Source organism: Cyprinus carpio, chromosome A11 (genome assembly GCF_018340385.1).
Source record: "Cyprinus carpio isolate SPL01 chromosome A11, ASM1834038v1, whole genome shotgun sequence".
Taxonomy (NCBI): Eukaryota; Metazoa; Chordata; class Actinopteri; order Cypriniformes; family Cyprinidae; genus Cyprinus; species Cyprinus carpio.
The window spans coordinates 351,926-366,038 of record NC_056582.1 but is presented as its reverse complement, the minus strand read 5'-3'; the positions used below and the strand labels follow the sequence as shown (position 1 = coordinate 366,038).

The following is a 14,113-nucleotide window of genomic DNA, read 5'->3' as shown; positions in this document are numbered from 1 at the left end:
CAACCTCCTTTGTCTTACTTATATTGAGGGACAAGTTGTTAGTGCCACACCATTCAGCCAGCTTTGCCACTTCCTCTCTGTAGTGCGTTTCATTGCTGTTGCTGATGAGACCTACCACCATTGTGTCATCCTTGAACTTGATGATGTGGTTGGAGCTGAACTTGGCAGTGCAGTCGTGGGTCAGCAGCGTTAAGAGCAGCGGGCTGAGCAAACAGCCTTGTGGGGCACCTGTGCTCAGTGTGGTAGTGCTCAAGGTGTTGTGGCCGACATGGACTGACTGAGGTCTTCCGGTTAGGAAGTCCAGGATCCAGTTACAGAGGAAAGGCCCAGCAGGTTTAGTTTTTTAATGAGCTGTTGTGGTATTATTGTGTTGAATGCTGAGCTGAAGTTGATGAACAGCATTCTAAAATAGAAGTCTTTATTTTTTAGATGGGTAAGAGCCAGGTGGAGGGTGGAGGAACTTGCATTGTCTGTAGAGCGGTTTGGACGGTATGCAAACTGGAGCGGATCGAGTTTGTTGGGCAGGTTGGTTTTGATGTTGTGCTTGACTAACCTCTCAAAGCACTTCATCCTTTCCTTACAAAGTTGAAACTGCCTCACTTTATAGAACAGCCTTTGAAGCACAGACCCATTGTAGGCTACTCTGCAGGTTCAGAAAACTGTCCTCCATAAAATGGGTCACACAATGCCACACATTGCGGGATTGAGTGAGGAACGGCCGGTGGACTTGAGAACAGCACGGTAGGCGGATTTGACGAAGGAGCAGCCAGCGGGCTTCCGGCAACCACATGTGACGACCCCGGGCTGGACTCTGCTCTGGACTCTGACAATGTTGGGTGCTTTCTGGGACTCGTTTTGGATCCTGGGTTGTGCAGTTCAGAATCAGTGGGGTCTTACAAACACCTTTGATGGAGGCCCTGTGCTTGTAAAAGGCCTTCTGTGTCAGATCATGCTTTTGCTAAATAGGCATTGTGTGGGCGCAGGCCATAATGCCTAAATGGTGACTTATAATAGGATGGAGGTTTTCGAGGAAAAGGCTCTTGAAGCTGGTGTCCTCGTAAATCCCAGATTCATTGTGAGCTCTGAAGTAAGCTCGTCAAAGTCTGTGGAAATAAGCATGGGGAGTTTCGTGCCAGCCTCAATTGGATGTTTCCTATGTACACCTCTGGGCTAGAGCAGATAGGTTCTTGGTGGTTCACACTGGTTCAAGACTGCAGGTGAAAGTCAATGTCTTGCAGGTAGGTGTGGATGTCGTAGTCTCCTGCAGGATCTGGTGTGAAGGTTGGGATGTTTCTGGCTATTTGGTTTCTGGTGTGAAGGTTGGGATGTTTCTGGCCATTCTGTTGAGGTCTTTGAAAGTTACTCTGTGTGCTGTTTCAGGGGATGCTTGAATGAATCCTTTTCCTTCTGCATCTACAGATGTTTTCAGGAAATTGACGTGAATTGTCAAGCAGAAGGCTTTGGCTCCCCCCTTTGTATCTGTGTACAGGGGTGAGGTGGTTTACACTGATGACTGTGTATCGTGCAGCAGGGTGTCTTTTACTTGAGTCCATGCACTGTCTGTCTTCTTTAATGTTGCAGAATTGCTGATTAAGGGTTTGGACTTCAGCTCTGGCTGCATGCATATGGCCTTCTAAGGTCTCAGCTCTAGTGCCTCTCTCACTAAGTTCCACATATGCTGTTTTTAACAGTGACTTTGTGTGAAACAGTTCTCTTCCCAAGTCCTGTCTGATGGATTTTTCTAGCTGTGCTCTGTATCCAGCCTCCTGAAGACTGATGATTTCCTTCTGTTGCGCCATTCTGTCAGGGTCCTTGTATCTGTCCAGTGCCATCTCTCGCTGAGTGGTTGTCAGTTCCCTTTGGAACTCGGTGACATGTAGCTTGAGTTTATTTACCTCCTGTCTGAGGCCCTTGAGGGTGTGGCCCAAGGAGATGATAATGTAGGTCAGCTGCTGGCGATTCAGGCTGGGTGTCAAGTGTACACTGGGTGTCACAGTCTCACTGTCTCCTTTCTCTGCTGTTGCAGGTTGTTGGCTGCTTTGGGCTGAAGGATGTCCATCATAGTGCTCTGCCGGGTCACTAAGTGGTCCTGTTGGTTGGCAGAGCTGGATGTCTGAGACATGCTGGCTCACTTGTGGGAACTTGAGAGAGAGGCAGAAGGCAAATCCAAGTACGGACAGAGGTGGTTATATATCTGTATGGGGAATGGTTCTATATAGCTGGTGAGGGGCAGCTAGTGCATTTGCAGCTTTTGACCGCTGAGTGGCGCTTTACCACAAGTTATCAAACAAGTGCATTAAAGCACATTTTCTCAAATAGCCGTGTGTTACATTTGACTGCTGCAGTCAGGGAAAATGAACTGTAAGAAGTGTAGAAAAACTGTAGAAAAACTGTAGAAAAACACTGTAAATAAATTATTGATGAAAGTTTAGTGCACATTTTCTTATGTGCGTTTCTTAGAACGAATTCAAGCAGGATAAATGTCAAGCCTATGAGCCTGTGCTTATATTTTCTGTAAGCTAGACAGTATTACACCATATTTTAGATATGAAACATTTAATAGGTGTGCAGTATTATTTATATAATATGAATTATGTGTTATATTATCCTTCAGAAATGGTGGTTTGGAGCATTAAAAGTGGTAGCCTATTTTAGTGAGCTAGGCTACATGGATTTATATGCAAAATGTCAATATTGTCACATATTAGGCCTATATTTGTCACAAATACATTTTTGATTTATATTTTAAAATTCATTTAATAAAACGGCATGCATTTTTGTCACGCACTACTTTATTTGTTACCTGTCCTTTATTTTGACAGATAACTTCTTGGGAACAAGATATATGTCTGTACACTGATTAAGAAATTGTTGTGTGTTTTATAAATTATTTTCTTTATTTTAGTAAAACGTTAACTGTATAATGCACTGTATAATTTCTATCCCATTATTTAGGCCTAATTAAAACAAGAAACGAATAAATTAAACCTGCACGATTTAGCTAAATCCTTAAAACTCTAAAGAGTGGATGGATTAATAAAACGTTCTCTCAAGTTCTCTCATTATAATCAACAAAATGCACACAATGTAAAAAAGAGCTTCATTAATTGACAACTTCAATGATTTTAAAGGGAGCCTTCTTTACTTGCTTTCATACAATTTTAAATGCAGCCGCATTTAAATGCAGGTGTGTATCATTCCTTAAAATATCAGAGTGCAAGATTTGAGTGGCGCGCATGATGCTGAGTGCGACGCGCAGCATTTATTCTTATTTGTCTACATATTTTATCTTCATTACAAATCTTGTTTAGTTTTATTTTGGATAATTGCATGTAAAAAATGATTTACTTTGCACATGCAAAATGTGAAACTTCCATCTTATTCGCAGTCTATAGCATTTTATAATTATTTGTACAATAATATTTAACTTAACCTGCTTTATATCTTTATTATTTAATGCAAAAGAGATTTATTAAAACAAGTTTATAAGAGTCATGCATCCGTTTAATTTTGATCAGGAACAACGAATGATCAACGAGAGACATCAGCCCTCAGATCATTTTAAATCGTCAAATAGCCTTCAATTTACAGGTTATAACTGCATCTATCTCGGTATGTAGACTTATGAGGATTACTTTTAAATGTGGATCCCGTACTGTAACCGAAAAGAAATGTGCTCTTTTATTATTAATATTCAAGTGTTTGTGTGAAAATTATTAATGCGCATGCATGACAGGGAGGTGCCCTCTCAATCACTTGACTTTTTTTCTGATTATGAAATAACTTAAAGTTAGGGTGCCTCACATACATGAGAAATATATCTACAGAAAGTTTGAAATGTCTACTTTTAAACTAACCAATTCAAAATGAAAGCAAATACTCCCTGATTATGCACATCCTGTGGAGATGAGAGTCAGCACCATGAATTTCATCTTGCAGCCGACAAGAAAACATTCGTTTATTACTGTGTAATAAAATGTCTACTTTTTCACAATTATTAGGCTACTTCTGCCTGTGCTTTGTGGCAAACTTAATGCATGTGCTTGAGCGCGGAATATATTAAGGCTCATTATGGATTATAGATGTTAATTTAATATAAACATGCGATTAGATGAATAATGACTTAAATGAACGACTAGGCTACTAGTAACTAGAAAAATCTTACGTGGGGGGCAGACCTATTAAATACCCTCTAGACATCTCTGTTAAAGTCAAACAAATACATTAAGAACAAATGTTTTTGTCTCTGGCAGATGCGCGTCTCTTTCACCATTTTGTTTTTATATTTATCAGAGTTGATTTATTTTTGCTGAGGAAAAGAAAACATTTGTTTTATATTGTAATGTATGTAATGCTCTGTATGCAGTTGCAATAATGACAAAAGACAAACCAAATGAGGCCTTTGTCCTACTTTGCCTAAACCTGCTCTGCAAGTTTGAAACCCTCATATGACACTGCCCATATAAAGAGCAAGAGATTCAAACCTTTATTTCAACCCCCACAAGCTATACAGGACTACACCAAAAAAACCCAACCCCCTCCAGCTGAACTGAATTCGGTCTGTTTTTGGCTGCGAGAAACGCTGTGTTGTCATGTTACTGGGTTGAAATATGCTGCCTGCACTCACAGCAGCCCTACTCTTTTTATTCATAATTTTTTTGCAGCCCATATTATTATTTTCACCAGGCCATAATAATAACAAATTCTCAATTGATAATTAATCATTCTTTTTACGAAAATCATTGTTATTTGTGAACGTAGGCCTTTGAGGCAGGCTTTAAGACCAAGCGGAATCCTCTGCCATCTGCCCCAAGTTTTGATTTTACAAAATCAGTTTGGGCGAATGCAATTTATTTATCATGAGCCCAACGTTTAGCAAGGCAGGAAACCATTCAGTCTACCTGAAGGAAGACGTATTTCATTGTAAGTTAATGCTGTTAAATAGAGAGTAAAAAAAAAAACTACCCTTGTAAAGTCAGTTCTATAATGGTAAAATTTACCCAGGCCGATAGCATTTTTTGTATTACTTTTTTTTTTTATAATAAACACTATTTTCTTAAAGAATAAAAGAGAAAGAATCACAATTAGCCATTATTTTCCATTTCTGAAGTTAATTGGCAACCCTATTGGAGGGGTATCTTTTTATCTATCCGTTTTTAGGGGGGAGGAGGCTTTTTTGTTTCTTAAAGTAATTTTCAGATGCAATGGAAAAAAAACTGGATAAAAACATACACAAAACTTGTAAATAGTTAACAACTTAGCCTATATTAGGCCCAGACTCTGTTGCTAAGTATACTATAATGTAAATTTGTTAACCCACAGTAACACATTTTAACCGATTAATTGCCTATTTTCGTTTGCTGCATGTTTTTTAGAACCATGCTAAAAATAAATAAAGTTTTTGAGAGGAAAAAATATATGTCTTGTATAAGTCGCATTTTATTACATTCAGAAATAATAACGGCAGGCCTAATAATGTTACAATGTACCAACAGGATATTTTTAGTTCCCATCACTTTACAACAAATCCTTTTAATTTAACTATCAGAAAAGAACAAGAATTAAAAATATATAATTCTAATGGATACGTATAATTGCAGTATATAATAATAATATAGGCTTAGCTAAAAATAAAATAAAAAAATTATTATAATAATTTAAAGCGAAATATAAGGTAAGGTTGGACTTACCTTCTCTCATTCAGGACAAATCCAAACATTTCCATATTCGTGATGTTGCCCATTTGAAGCTTAACTATTATTCATTAGGTAAAATAGACTTTGTAGTTCACGTGTGTTTCAGTATCGACAGAAAAAATCATAATTAGCAAAAATATGTCAAAGTGGACCACTGCTCACGCCGAATGGCACGGTGAACAGCTGCGCTGTTTCCAATGAATATGAGGCACCAGCGTGATCAAACAGCTGAAACAGAAAATACATTTTTGGTCACACAGCAAAGGCATAATTCAAAACTGCAAAGTGTTAGCAGTTTGAAAAATCAAGAATAATAGCAGAGTTAATAAGAATTATTTCTAAATCCTGGACCCTGAAGGATTTTATTTTATTATTATTTTTGTTTTTTACCAAGAACGAACCGAAAACATTAAGCTTTTAATCCATGTGTGTGTGTGTATTTATAGGCATATATAGGCCTATTTTTACATAGGCCTATATATGTAATGACTGTTAAATAACAATAACATGCATAAGAGCCTTTGTGTAAAGGTCTTTCTTTTAATTTATGATGCGTAGACTGTAGCCTAAGACTATCCCACGTCTTGAAATTAACTCACTGCAAATTTTCTAATGGATTTTAAGGATGTTACAATGTTATTTTATAATGTTATTGTCGTTTTACTTCATCCTTTCATCTCCGTTTGCAATCCGTCCCTTTGCGCCACCTGGCGGAAGTTTCGCAAATGATTTTAACACACGACTGGCTTACAGTTAAAGCCGCGGCCCTGCCGGTACCCATTCTGGTTGTCCACCTACTGTATGCTTAAGCAGTTGTCACTTGTTCAATGTAATGCTGCAGCAGCAGGGTCCTAAAACCTAGCGAGACTGCAGCTAAGCTAGCAGGGACACATCAAACACCTCAGGGTAAATAAACAAAACAAAAAGGAAGTGTTTCTAATCTTCTCTAGGGCCTACAGCATGGTAACTGTACCTCATGTAATAGGCCTGGGGCTGAAGAGTAAGGAGGGGTAGAGAAAATCGAAACCTGTTAGTTTTCATATTGATTTTAAAAATCTTTTATTAGTTTATAAGGCATTGCACAGACTTGCTCCAGACTATCTTTCAAAAATGTATATGTACCTAGAAGGACTCTTAGATCATCTGATTCTTTTCTTTTAACAGAACCTTATAGCAGAAATAAAACAAATTGGTGATGCTGCTTTTAGCCGTTTTGGTCCTTGCCTCTGGAACAACCTAAAACCTCTGTATATTTCATGTGTTTTGTTTTGCCTCATTTTTAATGTTTCATTTTATATTTCATATTTTTATCTTTGTAAACTTTATTCTTATTTGTGTATTTTAATGGGTCTATTTTATTTTTGTTTTAATTCTGGTCATTTTAATTTTTATTAATTGCTGTATCATTTTGGTTCCTTCTTGTCTGTAAAGCATTTTGAATTGCATTAACTTCTTTAGAAAAGTGCTATTTAAATAAAATTGGCTCGCAATCTTGCATGCTAGAAGAGATGGCAATTAGGGCTACTAATAATCTGTAAGGCTCATTAAGGAAACAACAGTTTCTGGAAAATTGTGATGGTCAAATTAACTAAAATAAGGTAAATGTAAAATGAAAATTCCCTAATAGCTTTAGGAAACTAAAAGGAAAAGTAAATAAACAAATTGATTTAATTTCAGATTTAATTAAAATCAACTTAGCTGAATTTGTACATTCAAGTTAAACAAAGGTAAATAAATTAAATTAAATCATTATAGCACTGAAAAATAATTCATATTACAATCAACCAATCTGTTCATCCAGCGAACATTCATTGTAGTTTTGTATCAACTCTAAGAAATTTTATTTTCGTGGCCACAGAAAATACTTTCATACAGTATTATTGCATAAGAGCATGTAACAAGAACATTGATTTACAAGCAGTAACAGAATCAGAAACTGATGTAATTTTTGCACACAAGATTTATTAACTAAACACTAACACAAACTAGTCTAACAAACAAACAAACAAACAAACAAGCATACAGTCACTCATACATGGGGAAGGGCAAATGAGACTGAATGAATTAAACCATTAGAGAAACAGGGAATGAAGCTATGAAAAGGAGTCAGTTGAACCACCTGAGTCAAACAATCAGCCCTGTTTTACAACGGTGTCTACAGCTTATACTAAACCTTTCATTTTGTTTAGTTAAATGTACGATACTTGCATTGACTTGGCCATTGAACGAGCATTCGAATGCAGTCTCGGATGAAAGTCTTGATGGTTTGCAGGTTCGGTGGTGTTGGAATCATGATCAAATTCTTCCAGGTTTATAGGTTGATGAACTCCAAAGATGTTATTCTGACTCGGTGGTGGTTGGGAGAGTTTTCTCCCAGCTGGACTAGATGTCTAGATATTTTGTATATGTAACTGGATTGAGTGCTGATACAAAAACTATTAAAGATTCTTTGAACACTAACGTGTTGCATGAGTATCAACATATATTATATACTCTCATTTAGATCATCAAAATACAAACTCATAAATACCAAACATGATATAGGTGAGGTTTCATTAACAAGTGATCTATCATCAGAATCAGAATCAGAAAGAGCTTTATTGCCAAGTATGCTTGCGCATACAAGGAATTTGTTTTAGTGACATAAGCTTCCAGTACACAGAGACAACAACACACAGACAAAAAAAAATAAAAATCCTTGCAAATAAATTAATTGTATAAACAGTTGTACTATAGATGATAATGGAATAGAATTGAGTAAGATGCAGGGATGTACTAGGATGGAAGGGTTCTTGTGCCTGACTGTCCTGGTATTTGCAGCTCTGAAATGCCGGCCAGATGGCAAAAGTTCAAAGATGGGGTAACTTGGATGTGAGGGATCCAGAGTGATTTTTTGAGCCCTTTTCCTCACTCTGGATGTATATTATTCTTGTAGGGTGGATAACGGCATAATGCATGCATGAAACAGTATACAATACAAAATACAATATATAAGAAAAGTAATAATACACACAATGACCTGAGGATGTGTGTTCATTCACAGAAAGGTTTTTCTATGAATTAATTATTGCTCTGCCCGCATTCCTCTGAGCAATAAAACCAGTGTTATCAGACGATTTGTCTTTGGGTGCCATGGAACTAGAGGTCTGTTCCTCCTTTTGAGGTGTTCGTAGCATTTCGGGGAAAGGGTCCATGGACCCTCATAGTTGGCTTGTTGGTGTGGGGAGGTGTGTTAGGAATTATTTGTTGAATATAACAAATAAATTTGTGTCTGATTGGTCCAAACACTACACATAAACCATCAGATTTTCACCGTAGAGCAATTATATGTACAACTGTGGCCTGTCACACAAAGCTAGTTGAAGGCAGAATATAAAGTTGACATAACCAGCAATTCCAACCTAATTTGGATTAGGTTTAGCAGGATCACAATGCTTGCAATAAACATTCTCTTTACTTGGGGATTGATTCAGAGTTTATGTTTAACTATGAAGTGATGCACCTGAATCTGCAGCAACTCTTCTGATGATTAAAAATTGACATAAAAAAAGAAAAGAAAAAGAAAAGAAAAATATTAATAATAATAAAAAAAGTTTTCTCGACCTAAACTTAAACTTACCTTGGTAGCCACTGCCAAGTTGGCAGCTACATCCAAAACAAACAAACAAACAATGAATAAATAAATCACAGTACACCCTTTAAGTTCTCTAAAACACCTTTTTATTATCTGTTTTTTTTTTCCTCAGGAAGCGAAAGCCCGAAAGGTCTTGAAAAATTAGAGATGGAGGCAGCCAATCTCCAATCAGCCAATGAGGATCAGCTACGACACATTGAGATCTTAGAGCAGGCTTTAAATAATGCTCAGAGTAAAATCCTTAAGCTAGAGGAAGAGGTGAGTCTTTTTGATTACCCTAATATATTGTTTGTACAGTTTTAAATAAATACAAACTTTGGCATTGCTTTCACCATCTTTACATAAACTGAATTAAATTATACTACCGATACCAGCGTTGTGATTAAAATAATTAGAAATGGCAGCTCAGTGGGATATTTGAGTCCTTTATATGGTTGCGAACACACGTACTGTAAATTTTCAGGACCAACAAATTCATCTTAGTTGTCTGTCACATCATGCAATGTGAGAAAGACTCTACACTACACATACTGTACACATATCTAGCAAATGTGTGGTTTCGGTAACTTACGGATTGAAAATATGAGCCTTGTGTTATTTGAAGGATTGAAGTCCCCCTACGGTCACTTATTTTATCCCTTAAAACTCATCTTTCTATTTTAGAGAATAGTTACTGAGAAATTAATCCACAGTACTAAAGTAAAACACAGCAAATCTTATGAAATGTGACATCAAACAGTGTATAAATCATTAATTTGAAAAAAAAAAAAAAACCCTGTTCAACAGTAACACCAGTGGTTAAAGTTTTACAAGGAAGCAGCATTTCTCTTGTCTCCCATGAGCCCAGTAAGTTTTAAATAAACCACTTATATGTGGCATGGGTTTGGTGGAATGTAACTGAGAATGAATAGGAAAAATATAAAGTGAGACTGGCCTGTCACACTGTTCACGTCATAAATTCTGCAACTCATCTTTGTGTGTCTTGTGCTACACAAATAAAATTACATCCTGGACTTGGACAGAAATCCACAGGATTTTACAATACCTGGCCTTTTAGGCTACGGGCAAGAACCAGTATTTGTTTGTTATTCCTAGACATAAAGTTTGTGTTATATTATATTTAATGGGCCTGTAGCAATAGATCAATTAAATTTTTATCTCCTATATTTACAATCCAGCCAAATACTTTAATAAGGATTATTAAATATTTATTAATTTAATTAATTGAATAATTATTATTAATTTATGTTAAACATTTGGATTAATGAGTGACCTGATATAAAACACCCACTAAACAGTGTCAGTCATCTCAAGTAAATCTCTCTTCTATCTGTCTGTGTGCTGTAGTTGAGTAAAAAGCAGAAGTATGTGGAGCAGGTGGAGCGGTTGCAGAAGGCACTAGCACAACTCCAGGTCGCATGTGAGAAACGTGAGCAGCTGGAACAACGTCTGCGTACTCGCCTGGAGAGAGAACTGGAATCATTGCGAACACAACAGGTCAGTGCTTGAAACTTTTTCATTAGAATTTTAGGGTTTACAAAACTGGTAACATTTTTGGTTTATTTTCATTTCTTTTTGTTTTATAATTCTTTCCACAATCTATTTCCTAATCAGATTTATAGAAAATTGTGCCTTAATTTCCTAAAGCCCCCCAGTGAGCAAACCAAAAGTGATTATAACAGTAGAATAACTTGATACATAAATTGCTAGATTCACATTGATTATACTTGATTAGTTCATATTTTGACCAATTTTGACCAATTCCACATTCCCCTCTTTGAGACTTACTAAGTCTCACCTTAACTTTACCTTTACTCTCACCTTTACTTGTCTGGCGGATCTGCAGGACCAAACCTCTTCCTCCACACTTGACTAGGAAATAAAAGATCCCGGTCTCCTTAATCCCTCATTTAAGATAAAACAATGTTATAACGTGCAATTGGTTCAGCACTTGCCTGTGGCTGTTACAGTTATGTAGAATCAAAAAGGAATAAACATCAAAATATTAAAAATGTAACATCACAAAAATAGCATAGTTGGTCTTCAGTCCAGATCTTTTGTGCATTGCAGAGGGCCATTTTGGTTACCTTCAAAAATCATATTCCCATCATCTTGACATCTTAGAATTTTGCTTATCTGTGGCTTTGATAACTAGTGACCTAAATGGAGGAAGTACACAGTAAAATAGTAATTTAATTTAACTTCATCTCTTGTATTAAATTTGTTAGGTGTGCCTTTAGGTTGACCAATTGAATTTATATAATCTGCAGGGTCTTTTTCATCTGCTCTTTTGATTCAATTTTTTTTTCTCCATTTGTTGTTTCCTCTTCTAGAGAGATATGACCTTTTATGTGTCAGCATAACCCTAGTACATAATCCTGACCAGTTTTCAAGAGGCCTTATTCTAATCTACCTATACATTATATGTCTGCCAATGCAATATCAATTTCATCACATATAGGTGGTGGGCCTTCTTTTTTCACTTACTAATCATCTTTACATTGTGGTATTTTCAAAAATTTGCTGCATTTCCTTTAATTTTCATATGTCAGTAGTTCCCTTCTTTTTATAATATTAAAATTCTTGATCTGCCATTACTTTTATTTTTCCCTATGGTTGTTGTATTTTTTTTTCTGTACTATTGGCCATTTACTGGTTCGTATGCATTTGTAATTCAGTTGCTCTGTAGTTTGTTGTAGACTGGAGAAACTGGCAAAATGCCATTTTTTGGGTACAGTTTCTAAAGGTATTTATTTCGCTACCTCTTTCTATTAAGCATTTACCTCCCAGTTTTATTACATCTAATCCCATTTTAACTAGATACTCCTGGACATTTATTTAATCATTGCAAAAGTAAATTTCTGGCTGAAATGAATTTGTCATCTTGGTTTTTTAGATTATGAATTTCAATTGTTTTTTGTTGTTGTTGTTGTTGTTGGTGGGTCATGAAATAGATTATAATTAGGTGGGTCATGGAATGGAAAAGTTTGAGAACCCCTGTCTTAAACCATTCATCATGAAATATTATACAACTGTGTATGAGTATTGGTGCAATATATAAGACTGGTCTTGCTTCAAAGCAAACTATGCAGTTTGGTTACATTTTATTTCGATAGTCCACTTTAGACATTCTACTAATTATAAGTAATTTTGTAACTACATGTCAACTAATTCTCATTATTTTGCAACTACAAACCCGATTACAAAAAAGTTGGGACACTGTACAAATTATGAATAAAACAGAATGCAATGATGTGGAAGTTTCAAATTTCAATATTTTATTCACAATACAACATAGATGACATATCAAATGTTTAAACTGAGAAAATGTATAATTTTAAGGGAAAAATAAATTGATTTTAAATTTCATGGCATCAACACATCTCAAAAAAGTTGGGACAAGGCCATGTGAAAAAAAAGTGCCACTGTGTGGCATCCCCTCTTCGTTTTATAACAGTCTGCAAATGTCTGGGGACTGAGGAGACAAGTTGCTCAAGTTTAGGAATAGGAATGTTGTCCCATTCCTGTCAAATACAGGCTTCTAGTTGCTCAACTGTCTTAGGTCTTCTTTGTCACACCTTACTCTTTATGATGCGCCAAATGTTTTCTATGGGTGAAAGATCTGGACTGCAGGCTGGCCATTTCAGTACCTGGATCCTTCTTCTACGCAGCCATGATGTTGTAATTGATGCAGTATGTGGTCTGGCATTGTAATGTTGGAAAATGCAAGGTCTTCCCTGAAAGAGACGATGTCTGGATGGGAGCATATGTTGTTCTAGAACTTGGATATACCTTTCAGCATTGATGGTGCCTCTCCAGATGTGTAAGCTGCCCATGCCACACACACTCATGCAACCCCATATCATCAGAGATGCAGGCTTCTGAACTGAGCACTGATAACAACTTGGGTTGTCCTTGTCCCCTTTAGTCCGGATGACATGGCGTCCCAGTTTTCCAAAAAGAAATTCAAATATTGATTCGTCTGACCACAGAACAGTTTTCCACTTTGCAACAGTCCATTTTAAATGAGCATTGGCCCAGAGAAAACGCCTGAGCTTCTGGATCATGTTTAGATATGGCTTCTTTTTTGACCTATAGAGTTTTAGCCGGCGATGGCGAATGGCACGGTGGATTGTGTTTCCATTACAGTAGCATTCCTGTATGTGATGCAGTGCTGTCTAAGGGCCCGAAGATCACGGGCATCCAGTATGGTTTTCCGGCCTTGACCCTTATACGGTGGCCGAGAGCTCAACGCGCTGCAACTTAAGAAAACACATGCAAATTGAAAAAACACCAGCAAACGAAGAAAACATCTTCATCAGTTTGACAACACAAGTGTTGCAAATACTCACAACACATGCAAATTAAGAAACGCACTGCAAATCCTCACAACACATGCAAATTAACAAACGCGCTGCAAATCCTCACAAAGCATGCAAATTAAGAAATGCTGCAAATCCTCATAACACATGCAAATTAAGAAACGCCCTGCAAATCCTCACAACACATGCAAATTAAGAAACGTGCTGCAAATCCTCACAACACATGCAAATTAAGAAACGTGCTGCAAATCCTCACAACACATGCAAATTAAGAAACGTGCTGCAAATCCTCACAACACATGCAAATTAAGAAACAATTAATAAAGCATTGCAAATTTATTTTCATTAACCTTGAAATTATATTTAGTTGAGGATATTAAAGTTAGCCATCTTATATAGTATTTTTTCACAGTTAATCGTGTTATTCAGCTTATTTAGGCTAATAATATCCAAAAGACAAA

The 14,113-nt window shown here is 36.6% G+C and overlaps 1 protein-coding gene across 1 annotated transcript in view; it reads left to right on the top strand.

Annotated features, from left to right (window-relative positions):
- LOC122146547 (angiomotin-like protein 1) overlaps positions 1-10,976 on the top strand; it is a 34,534-nt gene extending 23,558 nt beyond the window's left edge. Inside the window, exons 3-4 of the mRNA XM_042765763.1 lie at positions 9,443-9,588; positions 10,678-10,976. Of these exons, the coding sequence (XP_042621697.1) occupies positions 9,443-9,588; positions 10,678-10,839 (308 nt within the window). The 3' untranslated portion in view covers positions 10,840-10,976. The remainder of the gene's footprint in view (positions 1-9,442; positions 9,589-10,677) is intronic.
- Positions 10,977-14,113: the final 3,137 nt, after the last annotated feature.